Source organism: Adiantum capillus-veneris, chromosome 30, assembly GCF_014529385.1.
Source record: "Adiantum capillus-veneris isolate H3 chromosome 30, ASM1452938v2, whole genome shotgun sequence".
Lineage (NCBI taxonomy): Eukaryota > Viridiplantae > Streptophyta > Polypodiopsida > Polypodiales > Pteridaceae > Adiantum > Adiantum capillus-veneris.
In genome coordinates this window covers 4365935-4386372 of record NC_140960.1, presented here as the reverse complement: position 1 = coordinate 4386372, position 20438 = coordinate 4365935, and the positions used below count along the sequence as shown (strand labels likewise).

The window sequence follows — 20438 nt, the reverse complement described above, 5'->3', positions numbered from 1 at the left end:
AGAATCAAGTATTATGATGCTCTGACGCCCTACAGAAGCAAAGACAGGCCCGCAAGCCGGAGCACTACCCAATCCCTTGAAGTTGTGTTGTGGATGACTCAGTCTAGGAGGGGGAAATGTTAGCACATAGCTAATAGCGGGAGCCTATACACTCAGCATGTGATGTATTTTTTCACATTTTTTTATCATTTTGGACATCCATAGCCCTAAGCTGTTGTAATTCTTTTATTGCCGAAATTATTTTGTAACCATTATGTGATTATGAGCCAGATAGAGTGGGGATACACGCTTCCAGATTGTGTTAAAGACTGCTACGAATAAAATCTTTTTTCATTTTTGAACCCTGAACCTTTGGCTAAGGTATAAAAGCCATTTTTTGTAAAAACCTAAAGGAGAATTTTTGGATCACACCATAGAGTTCAACATTTTCCTTTCCTAGCAACAATTCCACGATGAACTTCAAAATCAAAGTTATATTGCTAGATAAAGGCATTTAAATGTGTTTTACATTGAGATGCTTTGAGATTGGATTCATAGAGCACCCTAGCAAACTTTTCTTGCCAAATCTAGATGCGAGAGATGAGTGGACCATTGTAATAGGGTTCATATGATGCATCTTTCACTTGTTGATGTCATTGAGCTAGCATGCTAATCCACTAGGCAAATAAGAAGAAAATTCAGGTGGAACAACCTTCATCACACTTGCTTAGCTACTTTTTGAATAGTGAAGTATGACTAGGTTGCCCTCCTTCCGTGTGAGCTTTACTTTTGGACACCAGAGATCCTTGGAAAAACATCGATTGGGCTAGAGCCAAGTCGCACTAAGGGGGACTCGAGAGAGTGGATTCTTTGCATTTGGTAACTCTTGTAGTGAAGGTAGGAATGTGGAATGTGGATGCGCTAGCACTTTGAAAAAGGGGGGGGGGGGAAGGGGGCATGCTATTGGAAAACAACGTAGTATCTTAACTCTTGCCATCAAGGCGTTGATCTCAAACTTCACTTTTCAACAATATTTTTGCATGCTCTACGAATGCTGTGTGGGTGTGACCAGCTTTCTACTTAACCAAGCCTGCTAATAGTGGGCATACTTGAATCTTATTAGCCATAATTTGCTTCATTCCCCTAGAATGTGTGGCACAACTCGGACTGTAGTAAGGGTGGTTACACATCGAGAAACATATTTGGCTCTGAGGTGCCAAGTGGAGCTAAGTAATTGGATTTGTAAAAAAAGGGCCTCAAAAGCTTAAGTGGCCCCCTACCCCCTTCCAAATCAATAGGTGACGTCAATACACTTACAACATGGCTAGGCTGCTTGCGATTGCGGGCATGGAGCTGAGGAATGGCAACCTGGTGTGTAAACACTCTTACTTGTGGGAATGTCAATTTGTGGTAGAGAGACCATTCCAAACGGTGCAGGCAGCCCATGTGCTGTGGTGCCTACGGACATTTCTTTTTGGCGTTAGAGAATCAGCATTTCTTTTGCTTAAAATAATGATGAGAGTAGTTGGCCTATATGTCTATTTTTGAGGTGGATACCTAACTTAACTGCCTCAAGGCGGCATCAGAATGCGATGTGCTTTAATTACAGCGATTACTCTATGGTAGATTGGTAACTTCACTACAATCTATACGCCGAATGGTGGTCTTTATTAGTAGGCAGAGAGGTAATTCAAGGGTAGAGAGAGAGAGAGAGAGAGAGAGAGAGAGAGCAATGCGCGCCTCAAGCGATGACTGCCGGTCAGCAGTCGGGAATCGCAGCAATCAGGAATCAGGATGCAGCAATTTCATCGGCTCAGGTGACAACGTGTGGTACTGTGGACATGCCACGCTGTAGAGAGAGAATGTTTCTGGAATCGCATTAGTAACTGTGCACTGCCGACTCTTGACTGGAGTGTTGAGGGTAGAGAGAGAGTGTTTATTTCAGGGTCCCGGCTGCCGGGTCGGCAAGGTGGGTGGGTGGGTGAGACTGTAGGGGCCTCAGGCAGAGAGAAATGGCGTTTTGTTAGAGCGCATTGAAGGTGGCCATGTTCCCTATATTCACACGCTGCCCGCTGCAGCACGGCACACACTAGCCTACTACTACTCTCTGAGCCTCTCACGGAGACTGCTCCCGAGTCCCGTCCTCCAATTGAACGAACAAACCACTTTTGCTTTCCATGACGCTCTAACCTGCTCCTTTAAAAAAAAGAAAGAAATTAATGAGAAAACGCATTAAATACAGAATAGCTCTATTTCCTGCAAGTGGTTACCTTGCCTTCGTCCCACACTCCTAGCCTCTTCTCACCATATCGCTCGTGTGGGGGAGTGACTGTGTGTGTGTGTGCGTGTGCGTGTTATCACATTTAGTGCAGAGCGCGCCAGACCCTTTTCTTCGGTGCAGGGCGCAATTGCTTGTTGGGGGAGACGGCTGCTTTCTGGGAGGGAGCTGGGCGATGCAGGCGGTAGCGATGGCGCCCTACAGCAACTTGTTGGCTGTTCTGCTGCACGTAGCGGTAGTTCAGCTGGGCGCGGCAGTGAACGAGGCTGGGTGGTCGACGGCCCAGGCGACAGTGTATGGCGATAATTCGGGCACCATTAACAGTAAGTATTTATATGCCTCTCTCTCTCTCTCTCTCTCTCTCTCTCTCTCTCTCTCTGTTTTTGCAACGATGAGGGGCAATGTGCTTTAGCGCCGGGAGTAAAGGTCTGGTTCGAATGCAGGTGGAGCATGTGGGTACGTGCTTTATGACAGTGGCTATGGGAGCAATACCGCGGCGGTGAGCCCCACGCTGTTCAACAGCGGGAAAGGATGCGGGAGCTGTTTTGAGATCAAGTGCGACACGTCAGTGGCGGGAGCGCAGAAGAAGTGTGCGGCGGGGAAGAGTGTGGTGGTGACGGCCACGAATCTGTGCCCGCCCAATGCAGAGCACCCCAACGCCTGGTGCAACCCGCCAAACCGCCATTTCGATATGACGACGTCAGCGTTCTCGGAGATTGCGCACTACAGCAGCGGGACACCCATGCCTGTTCTGTACAGGAGGTGAGGCGTGGGTTTTTTCTGACGCGCGTGGGAAGGGCCCTTGGGCATGCTTGGTACTGACTGAAGTGGCTGTTTTTTATGTGCAGTGTGCCTTGCACGCGAGAGGGCGGCATGAAGTTCACCATCAACGGCAATTCACGCTACAATTTGGTGCTGCTGACCAATGTGGGTGGCGCAGGCGTTGTGAAGAGCGTGCGTGTGAAGGGCGCCAACACCGGCTGGATGGCGCTCACACGCTCCTGGGGCTCCAATTGGCAAACCCCCGAGGACATGCGCGGGCAGACCCTCTCCTTCCAGGTGGTCTTGGCCGATGGCACCACTGCAACCTCCTACAATGTGGCGCCCTCTTCTTGGCAGCTGGGCCAAACATTCGTTGGCTCCCAATTCCCCTGATCGCTAGTAGTCTATCTACAAATTGTATGGCTTTTCTTGGCCTTGTAGCTCCTTAGCGTATCGTGACTGCAATTTCTTGATCATCATCTGCTGCTAGTTGTATCGCAACAAAAAAGTTCGCGCGAGGGATCCAATGTCCCCCGCTTTCTTCAAGTTTGTTGCTTTTGTCACAGTTTGTTCGATGCTCTGCGTTGGAGGTCGTTCTTGTTCTTGTTCTTGTGTGTCAATTGTTCCTTTTTCGTTTCTGCGGGTAACTCGTGACAGGATAGTCTTGCAAGTGGCAACACTTCTCTTCCTATGTAAGGCATTGACATACTTATATTGCCTCATTGATGCCGTGCCCTCCGGATGCTTCGATGTATACTGATTGACAGCTTGGAGTATAGGTAGTGGACATTTTTGCTTTGAACTAATGTGTGGTTTTAGGGCTAGCTTCACATGAGGATGGTGTGTTGCTTATCCGTGTGAATTTACTGTGCAATTCATTACTTTAAAATGCTTGGACTTCTCAAAGGCGTAAGGAGAGCTCTTTGTGAGTAGGGTAAGGGAGCCAGTATAGAGGCGTTTTGTGGAAATGTGATGTTTTTGGGGGGGATATTGCAAATCTCATCATTTTCAATATTTATGCATTGCACGAGATTCCTCATGAAAAGGTGGATCAAATGATACCAAAATTAATATTTTTTAGATTTTATTTGAATGCTCCATTTGAAACAATTCAGCTTTTGAAGCATTAGAGACACTCAAGATTTTGTAATGGTTCACTTTTCAGCAAATCACAACAAGACATAAGCAAGATTCTTGGAATATGCCATATTTCTTGCCTCTAAATTGGGGGTGGATATGTATCTAACATGGGGGGTCAAAAAATTTGTCTCTAAACTAGCTCTAAATTGGCTCCCTTACCCTATGGTGACCTGGCACGAAGTGTAATGCTTCTCTCACCATGTCCTTCGTGATCTCTAATCATTTGGGATGCCCTTCAAAATCTGCTATAGTAGGTGGGTTGTCCTCTTGCAAGCCCTTTTTACCTTTATGGCTACCTAGTGTGACATGATTACTTTACAAAGAATTGTGTGCCATTATTGCTTTACAAGGAATTGTTCAGTTCCAAGCAAAGACAATCTTCTAGTAAGGGTGCATTTAAATAGTCATTAAATGCTACGTTGCAATGGGTTGGTTCTTCTTTAACCATGGAAAACAATGATATACATTTTTCAAGGCTCTTTATTAACCATGGTAAGACGGAGAGAAGCTCAGTAAGTGGTGATTGGGCAATCACAACAAGGCCACACCACCAGGCTCAATGTTGCAATGTAGCTTGATCCCAAGCGCTTATATAGAGTACATAACAAGCATCCAAGCTTTGCAAGATTAGAGAAAATGAGGTATTAGATTTCAACAATAATAAATAGTTTACAAACATAATTTCTGGCGAATTATGAGCAATGCATTACATGCTCACATGTTGCACCCACAAAACAAGTAGAAAATTATATGCGAGTATGGCAAGGAGGTGGCATTGTTCTCACACTTTTCTTAAATTGGGTACATGTCCTTCTCTTCTACTTTGATGTTGGAGGGTCATGACATGCTTCTTCTTGGTGGAGGGTTGTGATATTCTTCTCCTTCAATAACAAAGGGGTTTTTTTTTTTTTGGGGGGGGGGGGGGGGGGGGGGGGGATCTACAATACATTGGAGGGAAGTAATTACCTTCAAGTTATTCTTGAGCACAAACTTCAACTAGCAAGCCAACGAGCATCAACTACCTCATGGAATGAGCTGCAATCAACCACCTTTAGTGTTTCTAAACCTCTCATGTGTTTAACCTTTCTAAATCTCTTGGATACATCAAAACCATTACATCTAAGATGATTGAATCAAGCTAATGATATTAATTGTAGCGGAACAATATTGATGAGAGTATTGTATTAAGGAGATTCCTTATGCAAAAGAGAGTATGTTTGATTGGAGTCTACAACGAGAAACAACATAATTAGATAGCTTAGCATGACAAAAAACCTTGAAAGAGAAATCAAAACTGTCAACAATCGAGGATCAGATTTACTTGAGAGTCAATCCACCCTTCAAAAGGACTTTGTATTATAGCTTCTCCCATCGAGGAAGACTTGTTTACAATGCTACCTTTACGTTCTTCAAAGCCTCATTTGATAGCTATGAAGATAGAAAGCTTCATGCATCAACAATTACATTTGGTTTGGCCTCAATCTCAATACCTTAAACACTTTCAAAAGTAAAGGTGGAGAGAGCTAGCGTGGAGTGAGAATGGAAAAGAAGTATTATTGATACAAAGAAGTATTTTTACATTAGTTCACTCATAGAGCATAGCATAGATTAGTAATGGAGATGGAGGAGATGACGAGCATGCTTGGAGTTTGGCACTTGCTTGGATTTTGCATTCCATAACCAAGTGATGTTGGTGTAGGCTTCTCCAGTTCTCCCACACATGAGAAGGATACTTTCACCTCGTGAGTGTGCTTGTGTGTGGTGCAAGAGTGAGTACTCTCATTGATTTTCTTAAGAATACACTAATTCGATGGCTATAAGTCCATGCCAAGAGTTAGCCAATGAATGGCTTTCTTCATATCAAGCAAGAGGGTTAGTCTTTTGACAAGTGTCCTTTATTCTCTCTTTGAAAAGAGAGCTTGATACTTCAATTTAATGAAGCTAAATTCTTATTGGCTCTCAAAGTAAGCTATCTAATGAGATTTAAGCTAGCTCATGGGATGCTCAATTCTCATCGATTCCCTTGGTAGGCTATCCAATGGGATCAAGGGTAGCTCATGTGGAGCTCAATTCTTATTGGTTCTCCTTGTGGGCTATCTAATAAGATTTAAGATTGCTTTTATAAAGTTTAAATCTCATTGGTTCTTCATATTGGCTATCCAATAGGATTGAGGCTTGGTTGTGGGCAACATATCCTGGGAGTCTGACGTGTCATTTATGCCTTATATGAAAGAGGACGTTCCCTACATCTAGGACTCATCCAATGCAAGGTCGGGGTGCAACTTAACCCACTTGGGGTGTAACATTTAATGGCCTAATAACTTATGTGTAGCGGAAATTAGCATGAACATAGTGGGCATTTCATTAGAGTAGATTCCTAATGAGAATTACAAGAGTGCTTGGGTGGAGAGAGAGCAACAAAAAGCATAACACCTAGTTAGATAGCATCAACAATACTTTCAAAAGAGAGAGAAATTAAGCTATTGACAACAGTTGAGGACCGGATTTGCATGGAGCCGGTCACCCCTCCAAAAGGCTTTGTATTATGGTTTCTCCCATCAAGAGAGACATTGTACAATACAATTCTTTGTGTTCCTTCAAGACTAGCGAGTGCAATAAAGATGGAAGCTTCAGGCACTAAGCAAAACACTTAATCAAACACAACTTGAATTATCCCCGTTCTCAGACCCAAGACCTCACACACCTTCTAAGATGGTGAGAGCTAGCAGGGTATGAGAGTAGATTGAGAGGAAGGAGTATCTTACGAGAAAGATGTACATCTCCTCACATAATCACTCATATTAGCATAGCTTAGCTTAGTAATTAGCTTGGTAGAGAAGATGAGCATGCATTGAAGCTTGGCTCTTGGTTGGATTTGCATCCACATGCCAAGAGAATGTTGATGTAGGCTTCTATCTCACAAGCTTGGAGTAGGTGATGAGCTCTCTATTAAAGCTTGGGAGGAGATAGAGTATTCTTTCTTCACACATGACCTTGTGTGAGTGTGTGTGTGTGATAATGCCTTGCAAAAATCAGCCCTCTCTGTCTCTTGGGCGAGCCCTTGCTGCTAATTTGGTCTGGCTTTTGCCTCATTGGCCCTCCCCAAGTCAAGCCAATGGGTGTTAAGCAGCATAAGTGATAGCCTTCTGACATGTGTCCCCCTTTCCCCTTTTGTGAGAGCTTTAGGTAATTAAATAATTAAACTAAACTCTCATTGGACCCCTTTGCCTCCTGGCCAATAGGAATCAGGCAAGCCATTGGGCTCCTGAATGCTCATTGGACCCCTTGGGAGACTGCCCAATAGTCTTCTAGGAGACTTAATTCTCATTGGTTTCTTTTATTAAATGTTTTTAAATTTATTAAACTAAATTTACTCTAGCTTAATTCACATTGGTCCACTTCAAGGGTCTTCCAATAGGAATTGGGCACACCTTGTGGGCATCTGGGCTAGGGAGCTGACATGTGTCCCTCATTCCCTTTGTGTAAAGGGAGCCTGTGTGTGTGTGTGTGGCTTTCTCTCTCATCCCCTACCTTTGGGGCTCGCCCCCTCCCATGTAGAGATGTGCAAAGACTTTTAGGGCACACACAAAGCATCCAATTTTCCCTAGGGTTGACCTTTGGACACAACCTTTGAATTTTGGAACCTTAGCATTTTGGAAGTCTTAATGGGCTAAACCTTAGGGTCTTTTTAGCCCATTGTTGCACATGGCTCTTTTGCAGATGGCCCCCCCTTTGGATCCCTATTTTCCCTCCTTTGGATCCCTAGTGTGGCCGGTCTGCTAGCTTAACCAATATTCTAGCTTTTTCTCCCTTGGCACTTCCCCACATTAAATGATCAGTTTAATATGAGAAAATCATTTAGGAGAATTAGATATTGATTATTATGACATTACCTCTCTCTTGAAATCATAGTCGTCCTCGACTATGGTGTAGAGAAGATAAAGCATGTTCATGGGTCCTTTTCTTAGCGGGTAGAGGATCCCTATGTTACCCTACGACATCATTCCACAATGGATGACTAGTCCATTTGGCGCTTGAGAGCCTGAGGCTGCCGCAAGCATGTCTGCACATCAGTCCTATCAGTCTTCCATAGTAGAGTGACAAGCTCTACTTGGTGTTTGGGAGACGTCGTCTCCACAAACTTGATCTAAGCATGCATACTACTTTATTTTTGTGCACAAATAAAGAAAAAGAGAGTCTTATAAGACAAAAATTTTGTTCATTTTTAACATTTTGTACATTTGCTTACTCTTGGGAAGCATTGTAAGCATTGACAAGGTTTAGGTTATCCTTTAATTGTATGCCTTGCATCCATCTAGCATCTTCAAAAGGATAATTCTTAAACTTAATAAGATATCGTCGGATAGTCTTACCGCCTCTTAATACCTTGTCTTCATGTCGGAGAATGGACTCGGGCTGCAGCACCTCCTCTTGGTCCTCGATCTCCGGTGGGTCTTCAATAGTTGGTTCTTGAGGTGGCTCTCCTTTGTAAGGCTTTAATAGGCTCACATGAAAAGCATTGTGTATGAGCCAATGATTGGGCAACTTAAGTTGATAGGCCATCTCATTGATTGGCCTAAGAATCTGGAAGGGACCATAGTACCTTTTTGCTAGTTTAGCATAGTACTTTTGGTGGCCCGTAGGATTCTTGCCCGTCGTGTGCCTTAATCGAGCCTTGGGAAACTTTAACAAGACCCAATCGTTTTCTTTAAAGGCTTGGGCTCTTCTGTGCTTGCCAGCATCAACCTTTTGCCTTTGCTGTGAGATAGAGATAGCATCCTTAATCTTTTGGAAAGATTCTTGTAGGTCTCGGCTATACTCATCTGCAGCGAAGATCTTCCCATGTACCTTAAGTAGCAAGGGACTTTTTGATCTTCCCTCAATTACCTCGAAAGGTGCTTTTCCCGTGGAAGTATGTACAGTGTTATTGTAAGCATACTCCACTAAGGGTAAGTACTTCTCCCATTGGGATCTTTGATCTACTTCCGTTACATAGGCTTTTAGTAGATCGAGAATGGTTAGGTTAGCTATTTCACTTTGGCCATCAGTTTGTGGATGATAGGCCGAAGAGAAGTTTAGCCTTGTTCCTAAATTCTCAAAGAGACCCTTCCAGAAATTACTGGTCATTCTAGGATCTCTATCCGACACTATGGACATTGGCAAGCCATGGTACTTGAAAATTTGTGAAATGAAGAGGTTTGCCATTTGATGGGCTTTGATAGTCTTTTTGACAGGTATAAAATGAGCTTGTTTACTGAACCTGTCTACTATCGTCCATATTCCCGTATTCCCATGGATAGACTTAGGCAATCCAAAGATAAAATCCATGGATATGCTCTCCCATGGTGAATTAGGGATTGGCAAGGGTTGAAGCAATCCAAGTTGCTTCCCTCTATCAAATTTTGTCTTTTGGCATACCACACATTTGGAAACATACTCTTGTATGTTCACTTTCATGGTAGGCCAATAGAAATATGTTTCAATTCCCTTTAAGGTAGACTGAATCCCTCTATGCCCCGCATAAGGTGGAGCATGAGATTCATACATTACTTTCTCACGTAGTGAGTTAGTAACGCATAGTCTATTGCCATAGAGAAGATAACCATCTTGTAAAGTAAATGGTTCTTCTTTCTTCCCTAATGCAAGGGCTGAAATCACATCTCTAAAATCGGGATCAATAGCATACTCATCTATCATTGAAGATAGATCATTGTGAGTTGCTATGGAAACCGCATTCACTCTCGGTCGTCTTGAGAGTGCATCGGCTACTTGATTATGCTTGCCAGCAATGTGAGCAATATGAAAATGAAATTGCGAAAGGAAATTTGCCCACCTCATTTGTTTGTCGGAGAGCTTGGTCTGCGTCATGAAGTACTTAAGACTTTGGTGATCCGTTCGCAGAATGAAAGGAGTCCCCAATAAATAGTGCTTCCATGAGTCTAAGGCATGTAGAACTGCAAGGAGTTCCTTTTCGTATATGCCTAGAGCTTGCTCAACAGGGTCGAGCCTTCGACTCTCATAGCCTATGGCGTGCCCTTCTTGGAGCAAAACAGCTCCAAGGCAATCACCACAAGCATCACATTGGACCTCAAATGGTTTTGAGAGATCCGGTAGTGTAAGCACAGGTTGAGAGATAAGCTTTTCGAAAGCATTGTTCTCCTTAGCAGACCATGTATACCTAACGCTTTTCTTTGTTAGGTCATGTAATGGTCCCGCAATTTGTGAGAACTTTTCTATGAAGCGTCTATAGTATGCACACATACCTATAAAGCTTCTTAGTTCATGAAGATTCCTTGGTTTAGGCCATCCTTTTATTACCTCTAACTTGGATGGATCCATTTGGATGCCATCTTGAGAGATAATGTGACCTAAATACTGAATCTCTTGCAAGAAAAATTCACTTTTCTTTCGATTAACATAAAGTTTATTCTCTCTTAAAACTTGAAATATTACCTGGAGGTGTTGCTTGTGTTCCTCCAATGAATTAGAGTAGATGATAATATCATCAAAGAACACTCCAGTGAAGGTTCGATGAGGCCTGAACAGCTTCTCCATCAAGCGGTTGAATGTGGCTGGTGCATTGGTCAAGCCAAAAGGCATGACAATGTATTCGTAAAGACCAAATGTAGTACGAAATGCGGTCTTTACAATGTCTTGATCAACTATCCTTATTTGATGATAGCCACTTTTTAGGTCAATCCTACTGAAGTAGGTCGATCCTTGTAGCTTATCAAATAGGTCTTCTACCCGTGGAACGGGAAACCTATTCTTGATAGTGATCCTATTTAGTGCTCTATAGTCGACACACATACGATATGTGCCGTCTTTCTTTTGCACTAATAGCACAGGTGAGCAAAATGGAGATGAGCTTGGCCTAACCATGCCCTTCTCAACTAACTCATGCACTTGCCGCATAATCTCCTCTTGTTGAGCTTGAGAAACTCTATAAGGAGGTTTATTAGGCGGTGAACTTCCTGGAAGAAGTTCAATTGCATGGTCATCATTACCTCGTTTAGGAGGTAGCTCACAAGGGATGTCGTCAATAAAAACATCTTGAAACCCCTTGAGAAAATTGGATAACTCTAATTCCTTTTGGTTGCTTTTATTTTCTTTTGCTAAAGCATTAGGTTCATTTTGAGAATCTTTAACAAAAATCATGTACACGGAAATAGAGCTCTTTATTGACTTGTTGAAAGCTGGTGTATGTACAATGGGGATGGTGTTACCCATTTCCTTAGCATCTATATACATGTCTTTTTCCCTGAACTTAAAGGAGATTCTCCTTTCAGGAAATTTAACATCGGCAGCCAGGCGGTCAAACCATGGTGCCCCTAGGATTACATCCTCATGCTTGAGAGGAGAGATAAAGAAGTCCTCTTTGTCCACATAGCCTTGGACATGAAGCCTCAATTTCCCAATTAAGGGAGTGACTGAAGCTTCTTGCCCCTTGAAGGCACTGTCTGCGGGTAGGACATCTCCCATCTCGTAGGATTGTATGCCTAGCTTGGTGGCTAACTCCATAGATATAAAATTGTGAGTAGAACCAGGGTCAAAGAGAATAAAAGCATCATGTTCTCTTACCTTTCCCCAAGCATGGCATAGAGGAGATCCTTTGTGGTGAGTTTGGTGAGTCTCCTCCTCTTGGATTTCAACCAAAGAAGCTCTAGGAGGATCTTGGCGGTTGTTCTTTTGGGGACAAGCGCGGTACGCATGCCCTTGTTCGCCGCACTTGAAACACCGGTTATCCTTACGATAACGCTCAAGCTCTTCAGGAGAGAGTTTATTCTTTCCTTTGTAAACTCCCTTCTCTTTAGCTTTGTTGGAATTGCCCTTAGGAGACTTTTGGACATTGTCCTTCCCCTTAGGCTCATTGGAACCCTTGTTTTCCGGGGGCTTATTATTTCTTTTTGCCCCCGTTTGGAAATTGATTCGAGAGGCCACCATAGTATGGTGTATTACCGCCGATATGGTACGTGGCTTTGGGAGTTGACATACTCCGCCATTTCTTCGGTTAAGCCCGCACAAAATTGTTGCTTTTGCTCTCCAAAATCCAACTTTTTGAAGACAGTGGCTTTGAGTTGTAGGTCCCAAAACTTGTCTACATATTTGTGGATAGATTCATTGGGAGAGAGCTTTAAGCTTCGCCATTCGGTGAGTACTTTGTCTTTGGCATCGGTGGCCAAAAACTGCTTCATAATGGAAGCTCTTAAAGCTTTCCATGTTCGTGGAGCTTCACCGTTGGCTCGTAGGCTAGACCACCATTGTCTGGCGGACTTTTGAAAGTGCATAGCTACATGGCGTAGCTTAGAGGACTCTGTGAAGCCCTCATCTCCAAACGCCGCATCGAATTGCTGGATAAAGGCCAAGACTTTGTCCGTAGCACCAAAGGTGCCATCATAGGTAAGGAAAGAGATGCTCTTTCCTTCCTCTTTGAATTTCTTCAGCTTGGACGACCTCTTCCATGCGGCATAGGATTTCCTATGGCCTCTTCTTTTTGATGGTTCAAAAGGTGCACCATCACTTTCTTCAAAAGGTGAAGAATTTGAAGAAGGTGGAGAAGAGGGTGACCTCTTTCTCGCCTTTTTCTTGTCTTTATCTTTGTCGTCTTCACCATAGCTTTCATAAGAGGAAGAGGATGAAGAAGATGGAGAAGAGGGTGTCCTCTTTCTCGCCTTTTTCTTCTCTTGCTTTTTATCATCCCTCTTTGAATTATGGCGTGGAGAAGAGTGTGATGGTCTTCTCCGCTTTGGTGGTGATGGAGAGCGTTTAGCCCGCCGTCTTCGTGGAGCCATCTCCGCCAAGGTGGCGGGAGACTCGCTTCTTTCTCGTTCCTTCGGTAGAGGCTCTTGAGTTCTCCTTTGGGAAGGAGATGCATCATCAAGAAGTAAATTCTTGAGCCCTTCATATGGATTCTCTTCTTCTTCCCGAATCGGAGAGAGACCTCTTTTGGTAGTCTCACAAGGAGGCTTCCTAGGTGTTCTCTCGTCATGGTGATGAGCTTGGAGAATCCCGTGAGCACGGAGCTGCCGTTGCACTTCACTTTGGAGAGATGGATTGCCCATGGCTTGTTGAAGCCTAGAAACAAGATAGTTAACAAGCATTGAAGCATCATTAGTAGCTTGCTCATGAGCAAAATCAAAGTTATCAACATTAATTTCACTCTCTTTACTATTGTCAGCCATTCTAACAACTTTTAGGTGTAAACTTTTTAGGTGTACTTTGGCACTTTAAGCCCTAGTTGCTACTCCTCTTTACCCCTTTAGAAAAAGCACTCAAGCTACTGTACCCGCGGCTCGAATACCATTAATTGCAAGGAATAGAAGAAAGGGTCTTTCGACACCAAAACAGCACCGGCTCCTGTCAAGCTTCTAATAGCTCAATAGTGGTTAAGCCATAGGCAAGCCCCGTAGGACTCCACTATTAAGACCATAGCTCTCGACGGTGATGCCCTGTTAACTGCACGAAGGCAGGTGCACTACAAGGCTGAAAAATCCCTATTCTACTTACTCACAGGCCATTAATAATACCAACCATTTGTAGCTAGCTTGAGGACCTCCCTTCTTGAGCAAGAAAAGAGAAACCTTGAGCTCTGATACCAATGTAACATTTAATGGCCTAATAACTTATGTGTAGCGGAAATTAGCATGAACATAGTGGGCATTTCATTAGAGTAGATTCCTAATGAGAATTACAAGAGTGCTTGGGTGGAGAGAGAGCAACAAAAAGCATAACACCTAGTTAGATAGCATCAACAATACTTTCAAAAGAGAGAGAAATTAAGCTATTGACAACAGTTGAGGACCGGATTTGCATGGAGCCGGTCACCCCTCCAAAAGGCTTTGTATTATGGTTTCTCCCATCAAGAGAGACATTGTACAATACAATTCTTTGTGTTCCTTCAAGACTAGCGAGTGCAATGAAGATGGAAGCTTCAGGCACTAAGCAAAACACTTAATCAAACACAACTTGAATTATCCCCGTTCTCAGACCCAAGACCTCACACACCTTCTAAGATGGTGAGAGCTAGCAGGGTATGAGAGTAGATTGAGAGGAAGAAGGAGTATCTTACGAGAAAGATGTACATCTCCTCACATAATCACTCATATTAGGATATATTAGCTTAGTAATTAGCTTGGTAGAGAAGATGAGCATGCATTGAAGCTTGGCTCTTGGTTGGATTTGCATCCACATGCTAAGAGAATGTTGATGTAGGCTTCTATCTCACAAGCTTGGAGTAGGTGATGAGCTCTCCATTAAAGCTTGGGAGGAGATAGAGTATTCTTTCTTCACACATGAGCTTGTGTGAGTGTGTGTGTGATAATGCCTTGCAAAAATCAGCCCTCTCTCTCTCTCTTGGGCGAGCCCTTGCTGCTAATTTGGTCTGGCTTTTGCCTCATTGGCCCTCCCCAAGTCAAGCCAATGGGTGTTAAGCAGCATAAGTGATAGCCTTCTGACATGTGTCCCCCTTTCCCCTTTTGTGAGAGATTTAGGTAATTAAATAATTAAACTAAACTCTCATTGGACCCCTTTGCCTCCTGGCCAATAGGAATCAGGCAAGCCATTGGGCTCCTGAATGCTCATTGGACCCCTTGGGAGACTGCCCAATAGTCTTCTAGGAGACTTAATTCTCATTGGTTTCTTTTATTAAATGTTTTTAAATTAATTAAACTAAATTTACTCTAGCTTAATTCACATTGGTCCACTTCAAGGGTCTTCCAATAGGAATTGGGCACACCTTGTGGGCATCTGGGCTAGGGAGCTGACATGTGTCCCTCATTCCCTTTGTGTAAAGGGAGCCTCTGTGTGTGTGTGTGTGGCTTTCTCTCTCATCCCCTCCCTTTGGGGCTCGCCCCCTCCCATGTAGGGATGTGCAAAGACTTTTAGGGCACACACAAAGCATCCAATTTTCCCTAGGGTTGACCTTTGGACACAACCTTTGAATTTTGGAACCTTAGCATTTTGGAAGTCTTAATGGGCTAAACCTTAGGGTCTTTTTAGCCCATTGTTGCACATGGATCTTTTGTAGATGGCCCCCCCTTTGGATCCCTATTTTCCCTCCTTTGGATCCCTAGTGTGGCCGGTCTGCTAGCTTAACCAATATTCTAGCTTTTTCTCCCTTGGCACTTCCCCACATTAAATGATCAGTTTAATATGAGAAAATCATTTAGGAGAATTAGATATTGATTATTATGACATGGGGTCCTTGGTAACCTTAGTGTCAACATTGAATGGTCTAAAATACCTAGAGTTGGCATTAGTCTTTTCATTAATCCTAGGATCAATGGACTTTAACACTTATCCTTTGGAGGCTTAATGAAGCATACCATAAGGTCATTTCAAGCTTCATTGGATTCACATTGCTCTTTGGTACACTATCTCTCCTCTTGGTCCCCTATTGAGATAAAACTATCTCTCCTCTTGGTCCCCTGTTGAGATAAGTATAGCAGCACCTATCAATATTCTGACCTTTGCTCCCTTTATCTTTCCACTTTAAATGGCCAATTTAATATAAGAAAATCATTTGGGAAAGTTATATATTAGATTTTATGACATTACCTCGTCTTTGAGATAAAAGTCGTCCTAAACTATGAGGTAGGAAAGATAAAGAATAGTCATTAGTCCATGGTTTCCTAGTGGGGTAGATGATCCCTTTTTACCCAATGGCATCTTTTCAAAATGGATGACTAGTCCATTTGGTGCTTGGGAGATTTAGCTACTGCAAGCATGTCTTTTCTGTAGTCCATATCAATACTCCGAAATAGATTGACAAGTTCTACTTGGTGCTTGGGAAACGTAGTCGCCACAAACATGATCATAAGCATCCATACCTTAAAATTTCTACACATTAAGAGAACGAGAGTCATATAAGACAAAAAATTTGTACATTATATACATTTACATGTGCTTACTCAAGTGAGTCATTGTAAGCCTTGACAAGGCGCATACTATCTTTAAGTTGGATTCTATCTAGCATCTTCAAAAGGATAATTTTTGAATTTAATAAGATATCGTCGGATAATCTTACCATCTTGCAAGACCTTGTCTTCATGTTGTATGATAGATTCGAGTTGGAGTACCTCTTCTTGACCTTCAAATTCTGGAGGATCTTCAATGATGGCTGCTTGAGGTGGATCTCTTTTGTACGGCTTAAGTAAGCTCACATAAAAGGCGTTGTGTATGAGTGAATGATTGGGCAACTTCAATTGATAAGCCATCTCATTGGTTGGCTTAAGAATTCGAAAGGGACCATAGTATCCTTTTGCTAGTTTCCTTTTGGTGTCCTGTAGGATTCTTGTCCGAGGTATGCCTTAGATGAGCTTTAGGAAGCTTTAGCAAGACTCAATCATCTTGCTTGAAGGTCAAGGCTCTTCTAAACTTATTAGCAACAGTCTTTTGCTTTTGCTGAGAGATAAATATACCTTCTTTAATCTTTTGAAAAGATTCTTTTAAGTCTCGGCTATATTCATCAGCTGCTGCTGCGAAGATCTTCCCATGTACTTTGAGTAACAAGGGGATTTTGGATCTTCCCTCTATGACCTCAAATGGTGATTTTCCTATAAAAGTATGCACAGTATTGTTGTACGTATACTCTACAAGAGTTAGGTACTTCTCCCATTGAGAACATTGATCTACTTCCATAACATAGGCTTTTAGTAGATCAAGAATCGTGGAGTTAGCTATTTCACTTTGGCCATCCGTTTGTGGGTGATAGGCTAAAAAAGAATTCAATCTAGTACCTAGATTTTCAAAGAGACCACTTCCAAAAATTACTGGTCATTTAAGGATCTCTATCTGACACAATGAATGTAGGCAAGCCATGGTACTTGAAAATTTGAGATATGAAGTGGGTTGCCATTTGATGTGCCTTAATATTCTCTTTGATAGGTATGAAATGAGCTTGTTTACTGAACCAATCAACTGTAGTCCTTATTTTTGTATCCCCATGGATAGGCTTGCCAAGCCAAAGATAAAATGCATGGATATGCTCTCCCACGGTGAATCAGGTTTTGTCAATGGAAGGAATAACACAGGTTGCTTCCCTCAATCATATTTTGTCTTTTGACATATCACGCACTTGGAAACATAGTCTTGTTTACTTCCATAGTAGGCAAATAGAAGTATGTTTCACTTCCTTGTTTAGTAGATTGAATCCCTCTATGTCCCGCATAAAGAGGAGCATGAGATTCATACATTACTTTCTCATGAAGTGAGAGAGTAACACATAGCCTATTGTCGTATATAAGATAACCATCTTGCAAGGTAAATGGTTCTTCTTTCTTTTCTAACGCAAGGGAAGAAATCACATATTTAAAATTTGGATCAGTAGCATACTCATCTATCATAGAAGATAGAGCGTTGTGAGTTGCTATTGTGACAGCATTTACCCTGGGTCATCGTGAAAGTGCATCGGCCACTTGTTTGTGCTTGCCTGCAATGTGAGCAATATGAAAATTGAATTGTGAAATAAAATTTGCCTACCTCATTTGTTTATTAGAAAGCTTGGTTTGAGTCATGAAGTATTTGAGGCTTTGATGATCCATACGTATAAAAATGGAGTCCTTAGGAGATAATGCTTTCAGGCATGTAGGACAACTAGTAGCTCTTTTTCATAAATGCCTAATCTTCGCTCGTCGGAATCCAATCTCCTACTATCATATGCTATGGCATTCCCTTCTTGAAACAAAACCACTCCAAGGCAATTACCACATGCATCACATTGGACCTCAAAGGGCTTTGTGAGATCCGGTAAAATAAGCACGGGTTGAGAGATAAGCTTTTGTTTGAGTGTCTCAAAAGATTCTTGCTCCTTTCCAGTCCTCCTGAATACTTAACGTTCTTTTTGGTTAGATCTTGTAATGGACTGGCTATTAATGAGAAATTTTCTATAAAGCGCGTACAATATGCACACATACCAGTACAGCTTTGTAACTCATGTAAATTCCTTGGTTTAGGCCATTCTTTAATTACTTCCAACTTTTTGGGATCCATATGAATACCAAATTGAGAGAAAATATGACCTGAGTATTGAATTTCTTCTTTTGATTAATAAAAAGCTTATTATCTCTCAAAGCTTGGAAAATTACATGGAGGTCCTTCTTGTGCTTCTCAAGAGATTTGGAGTAGATGATTATATCGTCGAAGAATACGATATGGTCAAAAGATTTTCTCCATTATGCGATTGAAAGTGGCTAGAACATTTGTCAATCCAGAAGGCATGACAAGATATTCATAAAGATCAAATGTAGTACGGGAAGTAGTCTTTAGAATATCTTCATTGACTATCCTTATTTGATGATAGCCACTTTTAAGGTCAATCCTACTGAAGTAGGTAGACCCTTGTAACTTATCAAATAGATCTGCTACTCGAGGCACAAGAAATCTATTTTTTATTGTAATCCTATTCACTGCTCTATAGTCTACGCACATATGACAAGTGTCATCTTTCTTTTGCACTTATATAATCGACAAGAAAAATGAAAATGAACTAGGCCTTACCATCCCTTTTTCTACCAATTCGTTCATTGCCTCATAATCTCTTCTTGTTGAGCTTGGGAGACTCTATAAGGAGGCTTATTGGGAGGTGAACTTCCTGGTAGTAGCTCTATGGCATGGCCGTCATCCCCTCGTTTTGGAGGTAACTCTCCAGGGATGTCATCATGTCATTAATAAAAACATACTGAAATTGGTTCATGAAACTAGATAACTCTCATTGTTATTAATTAAAGCAGTAGTTTCATTCATAGATTTTCTAACAAAAATCATGTATACGAATACCGAACTTTTCATTGACTTGTCAAAAGCTTGTGTAAGTACAAGAGGTATGGTGTTACCTTTCTCACTTGGATCTATATTGATATCTCTCTCTCTATACTTAAAGTAGTTTTTTCTCTTAGGAAACTTCATAGAGGCAGCCACGCGATTAAACCATGGTGCCCCTAGACTTACATCTTCATGTTTGAGAGGAGAGAAGAGATAAACAAGTCTTCTTTGTCCACATAGCTTTGGACATGGAGTCTTAATTTCCCAATCAAGGGAGTGACAAAAGCTTCTTGTCCCTTGAAAGCCCCATCTTCTTGCATAGAATCCCCCATCCCATAAGATTATATCCCTAACTTGGTGGCTAGCTCAATTGATATGAAATTATGAGTTAAGCCAGGATCAAAGAGGATAAAAGCATCATGTTCTCTCACCTTGTCCCATGCATAGGCAAGTGGTGACTCTTTGCAATGACCATCCTCTTTTAGAGTTTCAATCATAGAGGCTCTAGGTAGTCCATTGCGTACATTTCTTTGTGGACAAGACTGATAGCCATGTCCTCCCCACACTTAAAACATTTGTTATCCTTACGATAATGTTGTAGCTCTTTGGGTGAGAGTTTGTTTTTACATTTGTAAACACCTTTGCCCTTTTTGTTGTTGTTGTTGTTGTTAGGGTTGTCTTTGGAAGAATTTTGCGTAGAATTATTCTTCCCCTTGGGCTCATTTTTGTCCTTAATTTTCATGGGCTTAACATGCTTCTTAGTTCCTTGTTGGAAATTAATTTTTGAAGCAACCATGGTGTGGTGAATGACCGCTGAGATGATTTTGGCCCTTTGAGAAGTGACATATTCATTTATGTCTTTGGGTAGCCCGGCACAAAATTGTTGCTTTTGCTCTCCAAAGCCTATCTTTTTGTAGACAGTGGCTTTGAGATGTATGTCCCAAAACTTGTCTACATACTTGTGGATAGACTCATATGGAGACATCTTCAAACTTTCCATAAGGTGAGAACTTTATCTTTGGCATCCCTTGAAAGAAACTGCTTCATAATGAAAGCTCTTAAGGCTTTCCATGTCTTGGAATCTTCTCCGTTAGCCCGCATGCTAGTCCATATTGCATGGTGGACTTTTGAAAGTGCATGGCAACATGTCGTAGCTTAGAGGATTCCGTAAAGCCCTCATCTCCAAAGGCTGCATCGAATTGTTGTATGAAGGCTAAGACCTTGTTGGTGGCACCGAAGCCACCATTGAAGTGAAGAAAGTGATGTTCTTTTCTCCCTCTTTGAACTTCTTGAGCTTGTTGGACCTTCTCCATGCGGCATAGGATTTTCGATGTCCTCTCCTCTTAGGATCCTTGGAGAAATAGCCGCTACTTTCATTGGGAGAGGAGGATGATGAAGATGGAGAAGAAGGTAACCTCTTTCTCTCCTTTTTCTTCTTGAGAGTTTTGTGACCGTTGTCTTCTTGGAGCCACATCTTCAATAGAAGTGTTCGGAGACTCACTTCTATTTCTCTCCATTG

General features: G+C 42.2%; 1 protein-coding gene across 1 annotated transcript; it reads left to right on the top strand.

Moving 5' to 3' along the window:
• The first annotated feature begins 2264 nt into the window (after nt 1–2264).
• Nucleotides 2265–3565, top strand: LOC147417462 (expansin-A11-like). The gene is made up of 3 exons (XM_086506925.1): nt 2265–2580; nt 2701–3019; nt 3106–3565. Exons 1-3 carry the CDS (start codon nt 2433–2435, stop codon nt 3410–3412), a joined length of 774 nt encoding a protein of 257 aa, XP_086363051.1. The 5' UTR covers nt 2265–2432; the 3' UTR covers nt 3413–3565.
• The last annotated feature ends 16873 nt before the right edge of the window (nt 3566–20438 follow it).

Bases quoted from the DNA above. Each gene is read 5' to 3' on its own strand.
- LOC147417462 (XM_086506925.1), top strand. From the start codon at position 2,433: ATGCAGGCGGTAGCGATGGCGCCCTACAGCAACTTGTTGGCTGTTCTG. The intron at 2,581-2,700 runs GTAAGTATTTAT...GTTCGAATGCAG, and splicing joins TAATTCGGGCACCATTAACA to GTGGAGCATGTGGGTACGTG. The intron at 3,020-3,105 runs GTGAGGCGTGGG...TTTTATGTGCAG, and splicing joins ATGCCTGTTCTGTACAGGAG to TGTGCCTTGCACGCGAGAGG.